Genomic DNA, 17,587 nt, shown 5'->3' on the forward strand with positions numbered 1-17,587 from the left:
AACATTAGACTTAGTTTATTTCTTGAATAAATATAAACAAATCTTTGTTATAAATGGGTTAAAAGAGGTCTTGGTTAAAACTGAAAAGCATATTAATATTCTATGAACACATTTGATAAGACAGATTCACTGTTGGGCAAATATAAATCCAGAAAGGATTCCATTTACATTGGTTAAGGTCATGTTACAACAGAACTAAACATTCATCAATGAATCAGCTACTGTCTGATTTATATAAAGACTGACACTTAATTAAATACTGTTTAAAAATGTAGAAAAAAAATAATAAGAGTAAATTATACAAAAGACAAGAGAACTAACTTTATAAACTGTACACAGTATTTAAGGAATGATTATAATATTGTTTAGTCTATGAAGAAATAACCTCTTAATGATTTGCATAGTGACGCATGCGTTGAGGTTATTTAAAATAGACTAAAATTATTACAATCATTCCTTGCAATTTAATTATCAATTTATGATTACACAAGTAATTCAGCAAACATCATTATAATGACACACAGCACATGGTAAAATAATAAACAAAAAAGGTGTCAATCAATCAGAAGAGACCTTACATCCAAACTTAATTATTAAATAATAATATAACATATTAATTTTCAGCACATAAAGTTTAACAACCAAGGCCATCATAAAAAATCCCTAGCTCCTCATCCAACACTTTCAAAATTGGGGACAGACGGGCAAATTTTATTTTTTTTAATTCTTATTTATTTAAGTGAAAAATGCTGTCAATTTGAGAGAAACTGACCTAAATTGAGAAAAAAAAATCATAGTAAAATGAATAATGTAATTTTATCCTAAGTACATTTATACTGAAAAATATATTTTATCAAGATGGGACTTCATAATCTTCTTTTTTCATGTTCCTGCCATTATCAATTGATAAGTTTATTGTGGTAATTTAAATAGATATTGTTTAAAAAGTGCTTTTAAAGTATCTGTAAAAATGAGAAAACAGTTTTGGAAAACAGGGAGCCAAATATTGTCCCTTCCAAAACAGGGAGCCAAATATTGTCTCTTCCAAAACAGGGAGCCAAATATTGTCCCTTCCAAAACAGGGAGCCAAATATTGTCCCTTCCAAAACAGGCAGCCAAATATTGTCTCTTCCAAAACAGGCAGCCAAATATTGTCTCTTCCAAAACAGGCAGCCAAATATTGTCTCTTCCAAAACAGGCAGCCAAATATTGTCTCTTCCAAAACAGGCAGCCAAATATTGTCCCTTCCAAAACAGGCAGCCAAATATTGTCTCTTCCAAAACAGGCAGCCAAATATTGTCTCTTCCAAAACAGGCAGCCAAATATTGTCTCTTCCAAAACAGGCAGCCAAATATTGTCCCTTCCAAAACAGGCAGCCAAATATTGTCTCTTCCAAAACAGGCAGCCAAATATTGTCTCTTCCAAAATAGTTTAAATTGATTGTTTATTTCTCATCTATGCAATATTTCACATTAAACCAACTTGGTACTGTGACCTCATTAACCACTGTAATCTGCAATTTGAATAATTCCAAACTACATCAGAATTTTGATGAGAGGACAAATCTTTTTGACTTTAATCAATAAGAAACTAAATTATAAGAATTGTTTTTAATAAGTTATGCTCGCATAACCAATTTTGGGGCAGTTTTTGCATGTTCATGAAACACTTCATGATTCATGAAGATTAAACTGCCCCAAAATTTATTTTGCATAATCTAGTCAAAAATTAAAAACAATCCTTAATAGGATAAAAAAAATAAAAAAATATATATATAATTTGATTGATTTTTCTCATATGTTTTTGATTTTATAAGCTTGTAAGCAAATATGAAAGTTTAAACAAAATTTAGAACTTAAATGCTGAACAGAAAGAATAATAATCAGACCCCATTTGTTATTAAGAGAGAAATCAAGGCAACCGGAATTAGAATACTGTAGTAAAATGGGTAAAAGATAGAAATGGCTGTGTTTTGTTAAACAAGATGTTGACAGGTCTAAAATCATATCCCAGGATTTTGTATCTGATATCAAGAGGCTGTGATTAATAGTTGCACCACACTAAAACCCAAGTTTTACTCTGTGAAATAAAAAGTATGATCCAGACTTAACCACTAAGACTAAGAAAATAGACATCCAGTAAATCTAGAAAAATTTTACCCTTAATCTAAAAAACAGAAGATATTTAAGTTTATGCCCAAAGAAACAGAAAAAAGTGTAACGAATTTAACATGCTTATTATAAGTTTAATGATTTTTTTTTACTTTTTTCTGTGTATATATGGGGAATGGTTCTATATATTTGAATCGAAATATTTTCTATTGCAATGTGTTTAAATTTAAAATTTATTTTGAATGGACTGACACACACGACAAAGACCATAAAAATACCAAAAGTACATCCACATACTGGTAGAAACAAAAGTATAAAATCAATAAAAATGATATTGTCACAATTCTTTAAGTCGTAGTCTTGGTAACAATCATGTAAATTCTGTAATATGTGATACACACCAAAAAATGTCTACACATTTTTATTTTTGTTATTAAGTTACTTTACAGATCTTTATGATGAAATGTATAATTATTCACTCCAATTGGTTTGCTCTTAGGAGATAATTCACACTGAAAATCCAACAGTTTGTATCGTATTTCACAGAGTTAATTTCCCTTAATTTTGAACTCTACAGTAGATACTGTATTATTTTTATCTCTAAGAACAAGGGTTATTAGAAAAGCCAAATGTTAATTCCAGTTTTCTGTTTCATTTTAAACAAAACATCAGAAATAAAAATATATAAGCTTTCCAACTTAGCATGATTCTTAGCTGGAGTACTACGTAATTGAATGCTCAGATCTACAATCCAGGAACTAAAAGATGAATGTCACAAAAGGAGCCATGCTATAACAAAAATGCTACAGTATATGTTTGGTGATGACTCCTAAAAAAGGGCTTTACCGCGACCATTCCTATTTCATAGTGATTTCTGTGCCATTTTGTATTTTATATCTTTCAACCTAAAATATGAACATATATCTATGCAGTAGAAACTATTGAACAAAGATATTTGAAAGTATGTGCTCAATATTCACAGTTTAGACAGAAGCCTAACTTTAACACTATGTCCATTCCTCGATAGTTTCTCCGCTGCCTCAACACCTTTACAGATCTGATCCAGAACATTGAAAGGGACAGACTTATTAATAGGGAGGTAGATCACATGATCAATCAGGTAACGTGCCTCATGTGGATAGTAGTTGACCAACGGGGCAAAGAAATCAAGATGTGGATTCCATTTCTCTGGTTCAATAATGTTCAGCTGTGTCGCACCTCGGTATGCATCTATACCCATTGCATTTAGAATCTTTACAAAGTTATCAGGATTGTCCTAAAAATAGAAAAATGTTGACAAATGTATCTGGATTGTCCTAAAATATATTTATGTTAAAAAAGATAACTGCATATATCTTAAAATAGATATATATTTATAATAAAGTAAAATACAACAGGAAAAAACACTTTAATCTGAAGATACATTTTTGTATTTGTAATTGCACTCCAAAAAAATCAAAACAGAACAAGATAAGATCTGATAATCCCTAAGGTTGTAAGCTGCTATTCTACTAAATGAGCTGAGAAAGTACTCGGCTTGTGCAACTATTGAGTATAACATTTAAATCAATCAGTGAGATGAAGCCACATCAATTTTATATTCATGGCTAGTCATAATCTTTGATTTGTTAAATAATGATGTTTCCCTACTGATACCACCATCTGAATCTCTGCTGCAATTTCTCATACATTAAAAAATTATAATTCTTTGAATGTGCTAAATTGTTCATACCACTAAAATTGGAAACAACCAGTAATTATTGACCTCAGCCTGGTCTCCAACCAAAGACACACTCTCTGGCAGCCTCTCCTTCACATATTCTCCCTTAATACGTGAGAGCTCGAAATCATGTTTGTCAAAGTTAGAAAGACGTTTGTTCATGGTTTGCAAAAGGGCACTTGATGGCTGCTGCCTGATCCGCTCAATCATTTTATCAGGAAAACCTCGAAGATACTTTATCACAATTTTTTTATGGTCGATGTTAAATGTCCTTGTCAAGTACATCAAGGGATGAATGATACTTGGGCAATCCAAGAAAATGTAAACAAAAGAGTACTTTAAAATTTTAGTCAAATATCCCCGCTGAGTCTGTACTGGATACTTTGAATAGAGATTGCACATGTCTTGATAAATCTTTTGATCCTTCACTTTAGCAATTGCACCTCCGAAAGACGTGTAGTATTTAATTACACCAAAGCTAAACAAAGAGATATCACAGTCAGCATGACCCAAACGGTCAAGGCCACAGAATGTCTCAGCACAATCTTCAATGATATGTAGATTTTTCCGACGAGCGGTGCTGACTATTGAGTCTATTTCCGACCACTTCCCATACAGATGAGCAACCAAGATGGCCACAGTTTTATCAGTAATTAGAGATTCCATTTGTTCTGCCTTTGGTGAAGTGGTGTCAATATCTACATCTAAAGGCACTACCTACAATATATAATGAAAATTACAAATAAAACATTTAATCTCCTGCACAGAGGATATATTACCTACTGTATCAATTTTTCGATTATTAATTTTCGGGGATTCCGCCAAGTGAACATATTCAAGGGTATCAATTTTCATGGATTAAAAAAATGATTATGTTTTATGACGTTCAAAATGAATTTCATGAGTATAGTATTTTGGTGCATATAACAGGCATTTACACAAGCAAATGTGCTACACATGAGAATCATATGGTTTGCATCATATGATTATCATATGTTTCAGTTTACATATGATAATTGCATGTTCACCATATGATAATCATGTTTTTCACAAACATATGATAGTCATATGTTTTCAAGCCAAAATTAACAATATCAGAGTCATATGACTATCATATGTTAAATATCATGATTGTCATATGATTACCATATGATTATCATATGAATCGAGCACCATATGATTATCATATGTGGCACATTTGCCTGTGTATGTATTGTCCAGAGTGCAATTTGAGGGTCAAAACATATGACAAAGATTAGCAAAAAAAAAGCAAAAATTAGTACACTGAGAAATTGATATGTTAACTGTATTGGTGAGGTAGAACTATCAGGTTTAAAAAAATGCCTCAGCAAACGTCGTGATTTTCTAGACTTTACCATAGTTAGTATATAAACCCTGCCTCTTTAAGCATATTAATACAGTGTTTTTAGTGCTAATGTCTTATATTTCTCACATCATGGATAGCACAGCTGACTTCTATATAGTGCCATAGGCCTGTTAGTTAAAAGGGTGTAAAAATTTTGAAATTTAGAAGCAAAAAGGTATATGAAAAATTTTGTCATTTCTTATACTGGAAGATGCTAAATTTCCTAAGACCAGAATAAAAATTTTGTTAAAGACTGTCAGGGTTTGACACTAACTTCATTTGGTTTGGTGATCAACAGGACTTCTTCAGACATAAAATAGGTAGTCCGCAGATGGTATTGATGGTTCTGTTCTTAGATTTTATGAAAAATAAGGCAAAATTTAGATAATCCATAGGACTACCATGGAAAATTTTAAAAGGAGTTCTCTCCAAAATTAGGGTGGCACAGGACAACAACACTACTGTTAGTGTCGATCCCTGACTGTTTAGGCATTGTGTGAAGTATGTCAAAATTAGCATTAGCAAATATAACGCACTACAGTGTTCTAGGATTTTTCAGAAATTGAGGTTTCCTCGGGAAAAATCCATATAAAATCAACTTTCCCACAGTCAATGACTGCTTTCCTAACAAAACAAATCCTTACAGCATATGAAGTTTTCAACTTGCCACGAGAAAGTGTAACTAAGTACCTAACTTTCCCTGACCCAAATTTCACTTGCCCTGGGAAACAGGAAATAGGAATCCTAGAACACTGCACTATAATTAGAAATACAGAATCTTACACTGAATTGTGTGTCAAATTACATACCTACAGTCTTGATGGTTTAGTTTAAATTATTAATCTCACATTTATTTCTTTTGTATCTTTTTTATATTTAAAAAAAAAAAATAAAAATGGGACAGACGGAAATGGCGAGGTTGCCATAAAGTTGAAAAATACACTCACAAAGTCTGTAAACAGAAAGTAGAAGTGCAACAGACCTGAAATCCTATCCCACAATAGGGGACCTCATACAGAAGTTGGGTAGCAAGTAACTTGTTGCTATAATTCATAGTTGCTGACAAACATATCTTCCCCGCCTGTAAACCGGGCCAGTTAGTAAAAGTCTGAGTAATCAATGTATTTACATTTATAATATATGCGTATACGTATAATGCAGAGTCTTATTTTGTGAAATGAAGAAAATAAATTTTATAAGCTGTTTTGAATGAGACAGACCTAAAAGTATAAATAAAAAAAATATGCGGAAGTCTGATATACTGACTGGTATACTGGTACAGCTGTGCTCAAATTTATGATACTTTGTCTCCTACATAACATAAGGACATTTTAAGTCACTTTTTTAACTCTAAACAGCCCAATATGATGAAAAACCTTTTTTAACTCTAAACAGCCCAATATGATGGAAAAAAAAAAGTACATATCATCCTTAATCACTCTTCACAGCCAAGGTAAGGAAGTGAACGTGGCCAAAAAACCATGGATGGATACACCGAGATATACTATAAAGTACATGTAAAGACTTCCTATTTTGTTTAAAGTCCTTATACAGTTTTTGCATTATTGTGTAATAAAAATAATTCTAATATGAAGTATTCATATCAATTCATGTTGAACAGTCGGTACAACCCCCATCTTTAGCACCTGCGCACTGTCCCTTTTCTTTTGCTGTCGCTGCGAGACAAAACACTCATTTAAAAACGTTTATGCAATGATTTAACAGCTGAGAGGTTATCTAATTGAAATCAATTATATAAATACACACATTTAACACATACGATGACATAAATATACAAATTTAATCCAACTTCCATACGGGGGAGGTTAAACAGAACAGCCTAGGGAAATTTTTGACACAAAAATTACCGTATTTGTCATATTAGAAAAGAAATAATTCGTGGAGGGGGTATATTTGCACTCAACTGAAGATTTAACAAAAGGTTCCCAGGAGCCTGAATGGCTCATATGGTTAAATTTTTGCGTTCCAAGGCCAAAATTTTCTACGAGTAGTTGTCCTTCAATTTTTAACTTATAGAAGACTTTGGTAGGACTGATCATAAGGATCATTTCATCATTGAAAGTTTCTATCAATTATAGTTTTCAAGATATTGGCTGAAACAAAACAGTAAAAAAAAACGTCATTTATCACCTTTCAAGGGCAATAACTCTTACACGGAGTATGCTGACAACTTTGATCCCTAAGGACTTTTGTATGCCTAATAATAAGGATCATTTCAGTTCTATTTTTAGTAATTGCAGCCATGTTTTTATAACAATCATAAATCCCCACATCAGTTCTATGCAGGATACCCCAATAACGATGACGATGGACACCAAATGATGGCAATAGATCACATGGCCTTTGGCCTGGTAAGCTAAATTACCTTAAGGCCATGATGCCTGACAATATATACCATATCTGGAATATTTATAGCTGACATTATGACCTCTGACCCTGGAGGGTAATTCATCACAGTCAAAAACAAATCTAAACCAGTCCTGACTGATAGGCAAGGCAACACATAATTCTGATTGGACGGATTCTTCCACATGGTCTTTAACTGACCAATAATATGCTCTCTTCCTTGATGGCATTTGACACATTGTGCTATGCTGTAAGCTATGTCCTTCCAACGGGCATCTAAAAAAAAATCAATATTTGGGATATTTATGTAATCAATTATGTTCTTTCCAACATAACTGTACCCCTTTTATAAAATAGCTGCTTTAAAGCACATGATTAGTACATGTAATAATAAAGTACATGTATATGTGACCTATTTTTGTTTAAAGTTACAAGTCCTATAACTCAAAAATGGACTAGAAATACTTGGGGAAAGCTTGCAAAAAGAATTTACAGGGTCATTATAAGTGTAATATAATGTCTCTTAAGTTAGCAAAAAGGCTGACTTAGTTATCTCCAAGTACATTCTAAAGGTTGGTCTTAACTACCATGGCAACACCAATCAAAGTCTTAAAAACTGATGATGTCACAAACACTTTTTTTAATATTGTGCTGCTGCATGGTGCCTGATAAATTCTGGACTTAGATCATATTTGATTTATATAACAGTAGATTCATGTGTATACATGCGTGATGTACCTTACAGTTATTAAAATGAAATAAAATACAATTACAAGGCATAACAACAATCATTCCAAATTTCCTCTTCCTGCCCAGAATTTTACTAGTTATATGTATATGCATATAGGTACACGATCACAATTTATTCACCTCGACTTTTCGTTGTATAATTCCCCTTGACTTATACGAATATAGTTCCTTTTTTTCAGTGTGTTTCTTCCTGATTTTTTTTCTTTGCTGTCCTAAACTTTATTGCTTAGTATTTGCTGTAGAAATGTAGGGCAATGATCAAATTTACATGGGATTTTTTTTCATTCTGTAATTTATGTGGAAGTTGTGATTTGGTTCTATGAAAGAAGGTCAAACTTTAGGATATCTGACAGTGGTCAGTTTTCATGTCAATGAGGTCTCTGAAGCAAAGGTGCTAAAAATGAAAAAAATGATTTTGAATTTTTCTGGCACTCTTATAGAAATCTGCTTTTACTCATGTTTCCATATTGGTGAAGTTTTATTGAGTTTGAAGTGGTGGAATTTTTTTATATGTCAAAATGGGTCTGTTGAAATTCACTACAAAATTAATTGCGTTCTAGTACCTATAAGCATACAGGGTCCATTAAGAAATTTTAACTGCTAGAAAATGAATTAAAACTATGAATAATATATTGTAATATACTAGTACATGTATATAAGTAATGCTCAAATGAAAACTTACTATATACTATGTGCATTTATAATTTTAACATGATAAAGGTATCTAAAGCAAAGAATTCCTGAAAACATGATCATTGATTGGAAACAGATAAATTAAATAGTGCATGAACTGGCAAAATCCAAGATAAACTTGAAAAATGAGCCACTACTGTTTCATGATTATAATCATATCTTGAAAAATCCCCTATCCCATACATGCAAGTCTTTATCATCAAATTGTGCAAAGTGAGGGGTCCCAGTGTTTCATATTACAATGATTTTTTTTAACTCCTTAGCTTTAAGTATATTTTCTTACCTATATAAACACATGTGTATGGGAGAATTGATGATTCCATTTCCTGTATTTTCTCATTCTGTAACCATCTACTGTCTCTATTCAATCATCAGTATGAATCTACCTGGCAAGTAAAAGTCTTACTTTAACATGTTCAATAGTAGTTATATAGTACATGTATTATTAAAATAACCTGTATTTGTATTTTAAACAAAAAATTAAATGACTTGAAGTTTACATTAGAAAGGTTATCAGTAGGTAATATATCTATAGTTAAGAAATAAATAATTTTGATCAATAAAATTGACAGATCTGGTCTCAATTACATGCAAAAGTAATTAATTACAACCCAATGACTTGATAAATTCTTCAATGTAATTACAATTTAAGTTACAACAAATTTATAAAGTAATTAATTAAATTACAATTACTCTGGTAAGGTAATTCATTGCTTTTCAATTACTTTGGCTACATAATAAATAAGTAAAAAATAAAATACAACATTTATACAGAAATCTGACTTTACAATTTATAGTCAATGAAGACGTTATGCCCTAAAATTTCCACATTCTTCTTTGGTCGATCAAAATTATCCAGAATATTAGAATTCAAGTTGACTTGAAATTGTCTAAATATAAAATGAATCTACACAGTGATTATACATGTATGTTTATTTTATTCTTTACATATTAATTGTAATCATTCTGTTAGTCAACAGCTATCAACTTGAAGTAGTTAAATGGGTCTGTCAATTGAAAATGGTCATTTTTGTCCATTTTTTTACCATTTTTGCTAGATGTGGGGTTCATCAGGAGCAAGACAGGAAACAAACCACATTAATCCCACAGCTTGTGAAGGCCACTGAAGAAAAATAAGGTTCACTACATTCGTGAGGTCAGGAGTCCCCTGAAGTGTTACTTGCCTCATTTTGGCATAAAAAAGGAAGTATTTAATACAAGGGATTGACACAGGAATGGTGGCGAGAGCCATCACTCTTTATTTAAATTCCAGGCTAAATAAAGCACTATAGATTATTCTGCTGTGGCAAGGGGCCAAGAAATGAGCCCTACTCATAAAAAAATCTCGCATTTTTGAGCAGCAGAAACTCATGACTTCTTTTTTCAACTATCAAGTCATTATTTTTAACACTCTATATAAGATACCCTTATTTTAAAGCACAATTACACTGCTTGCAGATGGAAACAAATTGTGCTTTCTTGAACTAAGATTAAAACTGCCAGAACCAATAAAATGGAAACAGGGCCAAGTCCGGATAAGTCTGGGCTCAGCACAACAAGGGTTAAGCAGTAAATATTTTCCTTGTGTATGAATGGATGAGTGTATGAAGTAAAGTGGGAGTGTCTTGTCATGTCTTTATTTTTTTTGTTTTTTTTTTTCAATATTATGTAATATCCCTGTAAGATATGACACACTTGTCTACATTTAAATCTGATAACTTTGCACCACTAACAAGTAAAGATATGATACACTTGTCTACATTTAAAATTGATAACTTTGCACCGCTAATATGTCCTACATACATGTACCTTGTTTTTTTTATTTTCCTAGCATTTAGCAGGATCTTGCAAAAGGACCCTTTCCTAAAGAAAATTACATTAAAATCTTTCAATATTTAAATAAATTTGACTTTACCTCCCTAATTTTTACTCCTAAAAGGCAAATTTGTCAATATTTTTCCCTAACAAGCCTGAACTAGGCATTTCCCAAAATTCCCAGATAAACCTCCATTTAAGGACCTGACACAATGTAATTGCATATAATTGAAAAGTGATTAGTAATTACATGCAAAAATATTGAAAGTAATGCATAAATTTCAATTAGACTTTAGATTAATATTTAGTCAACAGTGTGATCGTAACAAAGTAGCAATTTTAGTCCTGGAAGTTTCAACATGCTGAATAGTTCTAGAGCACAGTAAAACTCACAAAACAAAACTGGTACAAACTTTAAAAATGATAATTTTTTTTCCATTCTTTAACCCTGTGTCACTATGAATATATAAGCTGCACATCCGAATGCAATGCCTTTTGATATAAGATTAAGATAACAAAATGCCAATATTGACAAATACATTTATGTTCTTTAAATTTACTAGTAAGCTTTTATTTAAACAGTTACAAGGTATTTGCATTTTTTCTGGGAATAAACAACCATATGAAAATAAAAGATGTGGTATGATTGCCAATGAGACAGTCATCTACAAAAAGCCATGCAACAAGCAATAAAACTTCTACAGGGCACCACATGGTCTTTGACGATGGGCAAATCCCATACCTTAAAGGAAGTTGTAAAAGGACCCAAAATAAATGAAGTTCTATTCATAAAAGCAAAAATCATCCTAATCTATTGAAAAAAATGTATCATGAATAACAATAAAAAAAAACAAAAAAAAAACAATGACAACCAGTGGGCCACAGGCTCCTTTAAGTGACATGACCATTAACATTAAAAAATGTAACTTGATAGATTACCACATGACAGAGAAGTTGGAACTGTAACAGACACAGGAATATAGATACAAATGTACCTCATTGATAGCACAGAGCCAATTATACAAATATACAGTGAAATCAGGCTTAACCAAACCCAATGCTGAAGTTAGACATTTACAAAGGTTCAAAATATATGTACATTAAAATTGTAGAAGTGTCAAGTATTGAAAGTTTTCATATTTATTAAGATTTTGTTTATATACAGTTGAAATTAACAAGTCAGCTCAAAATAAATAAGGTGTACATTCTTAAAATAGTTGTAATTTTATTATTTTACAGAATATTCAGGTCTTGCATCAGTTTAAAATTTATAAAATTCTGGAATTATCTTTTTCAGGTCTCCTGTGCTTGATTTAATTTATTTGTTAACTCTTTGTGGTAGAATTTTAATAATAACATTCTCCAAATGGCTCACATGTTTAAAACCTAAATATGTTGGAGACAAGATTTAATTTTTATCCCAGCTATCAATGGAAAGTCAACAGAAATGTTACAAATGGAAGAAACATTATAGAATTTTATACCCGGCACTTGTTCTTAAGTGAATAAATGATAGATATTCATTCCACAAGAAACATACATAGATAATGGATTCATCTACATGTATGTAAAAAGTTAAAAAAGGAACATCTGTTACCTATTACACTGAGCATTTATTTCTGCCATCTTGCAAAATAGGAAAATCTCAATTTGAGAATTCTTTATGAAACCGGGCCCTGGACTGATTTCAAATAAAAAGCCCACCTGATGTAAACCCAGGGCCTCATTAGAGATTCAATGTAATGTAATGAAAATTTGGGACCTATTTTAATGAAATTTTAAAAGTCCCTGCCAGAAATGAAAGGTCAGGGACCTCAAACCAGCACTAACTTAAACCATTGTTATTCTCACATTGATAAGGTATTTTGATACCATTTCAGAGTCTTTGGAGCAAAATATTAAGTATGCATGAACTGGAGTATTCATAATGGTTGTAAGGCCTAATATATTATACAAATGTTTCTGTTTAGAAAGGTCAGGTGTAATTTATTTTTTTTACTGTAAATAGTATCGCTAAACTGTTGTCATTACACATGTCACTATAACAAATAATCTACTTACTCTGTTTCCTGGTGCCCTACCTACCCATTTTTTGTGCTTACCATAAATTTGACTCAACCACCAATTAAGTTTGCATTATTTCCACATTAATTCAATGTAAAATGTCTTTAAAAAATAAAATAACTTCCCTACCCTATGTTTCCTTGTTGTTAGCGGGAAACAAGACTTTGGCCTAATGGGTTATCACATTATATTTCAACAAAGCACATACCTTCAACTTAAGTTGTTCAACAATAATAAAAATCCAATTTAAGGTCCCTATACCTATAATTATAACAGTTAAAACACTAAATATAACAATTGAAGATAAATATCGTTAATTATCTATGTCCTAAAGCTTATGGTCGGCATTTAATAATCAGTAGAATTGTAGGAGATTAAACTTCTGGCAACAAAAGATTAGCCTACATAAATTCCAATTAAATGACAGGTGACAATATTGAAATTTAAAAATAATTTAAACAACTTAAGATTGTTGAAAATACATGTACATGTTAGATCACTGATGAAAGCAATATTAATGCCTGACATGTGAGATATTTTGATAGGGTGTACATGTAATTTAAGTGCAACATCCACAATAATCAGTATAGTGACCTTTATTACTCAGCTTTTTAGCCCATGAACAGTTACTTAATTACATTTTAATAGGAAGTCAGAATTCACTTAATGGTTACCACAAGTTACATGTAGTTTAAATGGATTGTACATGTACATGTTACCCTAGATTTGTTAAAGCAAATTACAGGCAGGCAAAAGTAAGCAATGTCGGTGAGTAATATGGATAATGTTCATGACTGTTGAACATGTAAAAGTTCCAAAACTTATTTAAAGAACAGAAAGAAAAGTGTTGTGAGAACTTGTGACATAGGTAAGTGGCTGCACATCAGGTATTATTTTATTGTTTGCCATTTTTAGATGCCAGTAATAATAGAGGATTGATACTCCACCATGTTAAATTGGAAAAAGGTTCATGGCAAATTGTTTAAAACTAGAAAACTACATTTTGGATTTTGCTGAAAATTGATCTTAAAACAAGGTATTATTTGAATAAGTTATTATTTTGGAGTTTAGAAAAATGACAAAAAATAATTTGTAAAACTAACACTTGCTATGGGGATTAGTCATGATGGCATGACCAAAAGAATGTTTTGCCAAAATATTCATATGGAATATTAATTAAGTTATGAAAACTGTATGTAATTTGCAAAAGTCTATTTCAATTCATCCCAAGTTCAAGTCAAGAAAATAACAGATATTCACATATATTTTTTGTTTGACCAGTTTTCTGTTTTCAAAAGGTAAAGGTGAAAAAAGTCAAAGGAAGAGAAGTCACAATTTTGGTAGGAAAATAGTCACAAGAATAAAAGAATAGCTTCCCAATGTCCCCTGTGTAAAAAAAAGTGCAAAAAACTTTAAATTCACTGAAATTTTCTAAATCCAAGGGCCATAACTTCTGTAAAAAACATTCAGCCATAACTATAGTAAGACTATATACAAAAGATAAAATCAATTGGTAAAAGCGTTACAAAAAAAGTGCGAAAAACTGTAAATTCACTGAAATTTTCTAATTCCAAGGGCCGCAACTTCCATAAAAAATCAATCAACCTTAACCAAAGTCAAAATAATTCAAAGGGTCATATTACTTCTGTACAATTTATTCAACTGCAACCAAAGTCGAACTTAATCAGTAACTTTTCATAATAAGGCTAAATACAAAAAAAAACAGACTCATTTGGTAGGGGCATTACAGAAAAAAGTATGAAAAATGCGAATGGAACGAACGCCCGGCATTTCCATGTCCCACCACGACATTAGCTAGAGACAAAAAAGGTCACAATATGAGCTACATAAAAAAAGTCATAGGAAAAATATTGATGTGTTAACTTGCTTGAACTCATACATGTACATAATCCTCAAAAACATCATAAATCCTAGTAGGTAAGGTTTCATGTACTTGTCAATTATAGCCAATATATGTTTACTCCTAGTTATTTTCATTGCACTCATTAATTATAGTTGTAAAATTAACAAATTGTGATGAGCAGATCAAGCCCTGGGTATTGTCACTTTTGTTCTGATAGATGTTTCCCTTTAAAACACATGTACATGTAGTAAGTAATTTAAGAAAAAAAATAAATGGCTTCCTGTCCAAAATTTTAAAAATGCTTATTTTTAAACTGTTTTGCTCTCATACATGTCATTTTTTTTCTTTTTCCATTATTTTTTTAATAAAATTTGACCTTTCAACTTATCAGATTATAATATAAAATTATTCATATAAATGAATGTTAAAAATACAAATTAAGAAAAAAATTACAAAAGCCATTTACAGATATTTTCCATAATGACTACATAGTACAATAAATATATAAACTGTCACTTTATTTTCTGTGACTTCTTTTCCCGTGATTTTTTTTCCTATGATATTATTTATATGACTTTTTCTGTTACTTTTATCTTGTGACTTTTTTCCCTACAATCTTTCAAAAGTTACAAAATGCTGAGGCTTCACAGCCCAAAATTGATTGGTACTGCAGAATGAGTAAAATATGTTTTGTACAGTTTTTACAGAAATTTAAGGTACTGCATGCCATACTTAAAAATGCATGAAAATTATTGGTAGTGTTCTAACAGTACCTGTCATACTAAGCTAAGCCCCTGAAATGTAACCAGAAGTTACATTTTGTACCACACCAAACTAATAATTGTCTATTTCTCAATTTCCTGTCCAAATTTTATGTGATTCTGAAAATATTCATAGATTTAATCTTCAATTTAAGATTTTGTGTTCAGTTTTGAAAGAAATGTCAGAGTTTGAATTCCGTACCATACAAAGAGACATACCATGACTAATCACTGACATTGGGATGTACCACTTAAGAGTGGCAGTTACATACATGTATTTTTATTCTTTGAAGACATTTTTATTATTTTTCCACATTTTATGTGGTAGATCTTACATTTTGTAAAAATACAATGGAACATGGAAGAAAGTAACAAAAAGTCTCTTATAGATAAAAGCCTATGAGTAAACAGTAAATGATGATGTTTCTACATGTATCTCGCCTATGGCAAGCCGTTGTTGAATTTAATATCATTATATCATTTATTGATATCAATAAATGAATTATTGATATTTAGGATAAATTATTGATATTAATACATAGGTGAATTATTAACATGTAAATAAAGAGGATGCCACTATTGGTGGTTTAATAATTGTTATCGGAAAAGTGTTTGTAATTGCATATTCTATTGAATATTGCCCAGCATGCATAATCCAGAATAAGATTTACTAACACGTTACTACATATTCATTAACATGTTAATAATTCATTCAATTTATTGATATCAATAAATTATTTATCAACATGTTCATCTATTTAATTTATTGATATCAAAAAATCATTTATGCACATGTTGTGATACATATTCATTAACATGTTATTAAATATTTATTAACATGCTGTTAAATATTTATTAATATCAATTAATGGGGAATAAATTCCACAACCGCCTGCCACTGTGCCATACACGCCGATTCAAGGATTTTTACAGTACGTCAGTAGACTGGTACTATGAAAATCATTGTTTCTATGAAGATAATATGTTAAGAATTTATGGAATGCTCAAGAAAAGTTTCTGTATGAATATGGTTAATTACACTATTTTACCTTTTAACCTTTCCAAGCTCGAAAGTGAAAAGACCCTTCAAGGAAATTTTACTTTACAGGGTGAAAGTACTGTAGGGAAATGAAACAAACCTTTGTGTACACTTCGGTAAGTTCCGGAATAAACTTTTTTCGGAAAATGCAATTGACCTACTTTCGATTTACGTATCGGATAATCCGTCTTGTAACTAGAACAGAACGAACATTACAGAAGACAGGCTGCTTTTTGATTGGTAATTTTCTTTGTTTTTGATGTTTATCTTATCAGTAAGTCAACAAAAGATGTTGGAGTAACAATTTATTCGTGGGCTGAAGGCAAAAGTGAAAGTAGAAAATGTGCAGATATTGATGTTTGTTTTGTTTGTTTGTTGGGGTTTAACGTCCGAGCAGCAATATTTCAGCTAATTCAGACGATGAACATGAAATTGATGACAAAATGAACACGAAATGATGATGAAATGAAAAAGGGATGGGACACAAGGACAATTGGGTCGACAAACCCCGATTGCCACCGGAAATAGGGAGAGGTGGGTAGGGTCGGGCAATTTAGCCTCCTGTGGTGGAGCCCTATGGTTCCTACTCCGGGAGAATACTACAGTAGGGTTCTTTAACGTGCGTGGAACGTGGCATCTTTACCAACACGGTGCACCACTATGGTTTGCGGTCAGGTTTTCCGTATTATAGCCTGACAACCCCAGCATGTAACACACCAGGGGTACCCCATTCCACCACCTGGGGCACACATCCCAGTTGCTATGTGGGCAAAGCGCCTAAGCCCCCGGCTAGGGTTCTGAGCACTATTTAGTCGCCTTTTACAACAAGCTTAGCACTGCTGCAGGTCTATTCTTTTGACACCCGGACCCAAATAGAAGCACTACATGCAAGTGGGCACATAAAGTATTTGTTTTAAGAAATAAGGGTGAAAAGGACAAACAAATTTAGAACTGATTTTTTTCTATTATTATATTAGAAACTAAAAAGTGGAAATACAACCAACTGGTATTTAATTTAGATTGGCTAGAAGACGGGG

The 17,587-nt window shown here is 31.6% G+C and overlaps 2 protein-coding genes across 14 annotated transcripts in view; one reads left to right on the forward strand and one right to left on the reverse strand.

Moving 5' to 3' along the window:
• LOC148599212 (uncharacterized) lies at window positions 1-16,687 on the reverse strand. 11 transcript variants are annotated; one of them, XM_088559001.1, is made up of 6 exons: window positions 16,561-16,671; window positions 9,291-9,393; window positions 7,584-7,840; window positions 3,844-4,548; window positions 3,241-3,387; window positions 1-1,513 (listed from the first exon to the last, which is right to left on the reverse strand). In XM_088559001.1, exons 2-6 carry the CDS (start codon window positions 9,328-9,330, stop codon window positions 1,445-1,447), a joined length of 1,218 nt encoding a protein of 405 aa, XP_088415127.1. In that variant the 5' UTR covers window positions 9,331-9,393; window positions 16,561-16,671; the 3' UTR covers window positions 1-1,444. The 11 variants fall into 11 exon arrangements, with proteins under 11 accessions (XP_088415127.1, XP_088415118.1, XP_088415117.1 ...); XM_088558992.1 differs by adding an exon at window positions 13,095-13,147 and having other exon boundaries at window positions 1-3,387; window positions 16,561-16,613; XM_088558991.1 differs by having other exon boundaries at window positions 1-3,387; window positions 9,291-9,389; window positions 16,561-16,687.
• The window catches only part of LOC148599213 (interleukin-1 receptor accessory protein-like 1-B), a 19,399-nt gene continuing 18,365 nt past the window's right edge, over window positions 16,554-17,587 (forward strand). Inside the window, exon 1 of one of the 3 annotated variants that reach the window (XM_088558987.1) lies at window positions 16,554-16,666. The gene's annotated coding sequence lies outside the window, so the exon portion shown is untranslated. The other 2 variants (XM_088558985.1, XM_088558986.1) reach the window with 2 other exon arrangements.

The sequence above is a fragment of the Perna viridis genome, chromosome 13 (assembly GCF_037379345.1).
Source record: "Perna viridis isolate PV_CMFRI_1.1 ecotype Kerala chromosome 13, ASM3737934v1, whole genome shotgun sequence".
NCBI lineage: Eukaryota > Metazoa > Mollusca > Bivalvia > Mytilida > Mytilidae > Perna > Perna viridis.

Bases quoted from the DNA above. Each gene is read 5' to 3' on its own strand.
- LOC148599212 (XM_088558991.1), bottom strand. From the start codon at position 9,330: ATGGAATCATCAATTCTCCCATACACATGTGTTTATATAG. The intron at 7,841-9,290 runs GTAAGAAAATAT...ATTTTTTTTTAG, and splicing joins ATACACATGTGTTTATATAG to ATGCCCGTTGGAAGGACATA. The intron at 4,549-7,583 runs GTAATTTAGCTT...TATATATTGTAG, and splicing joins TCAGGCATCATGGCCTTAAG to GTAGTGCCTTTAGATGTAGA.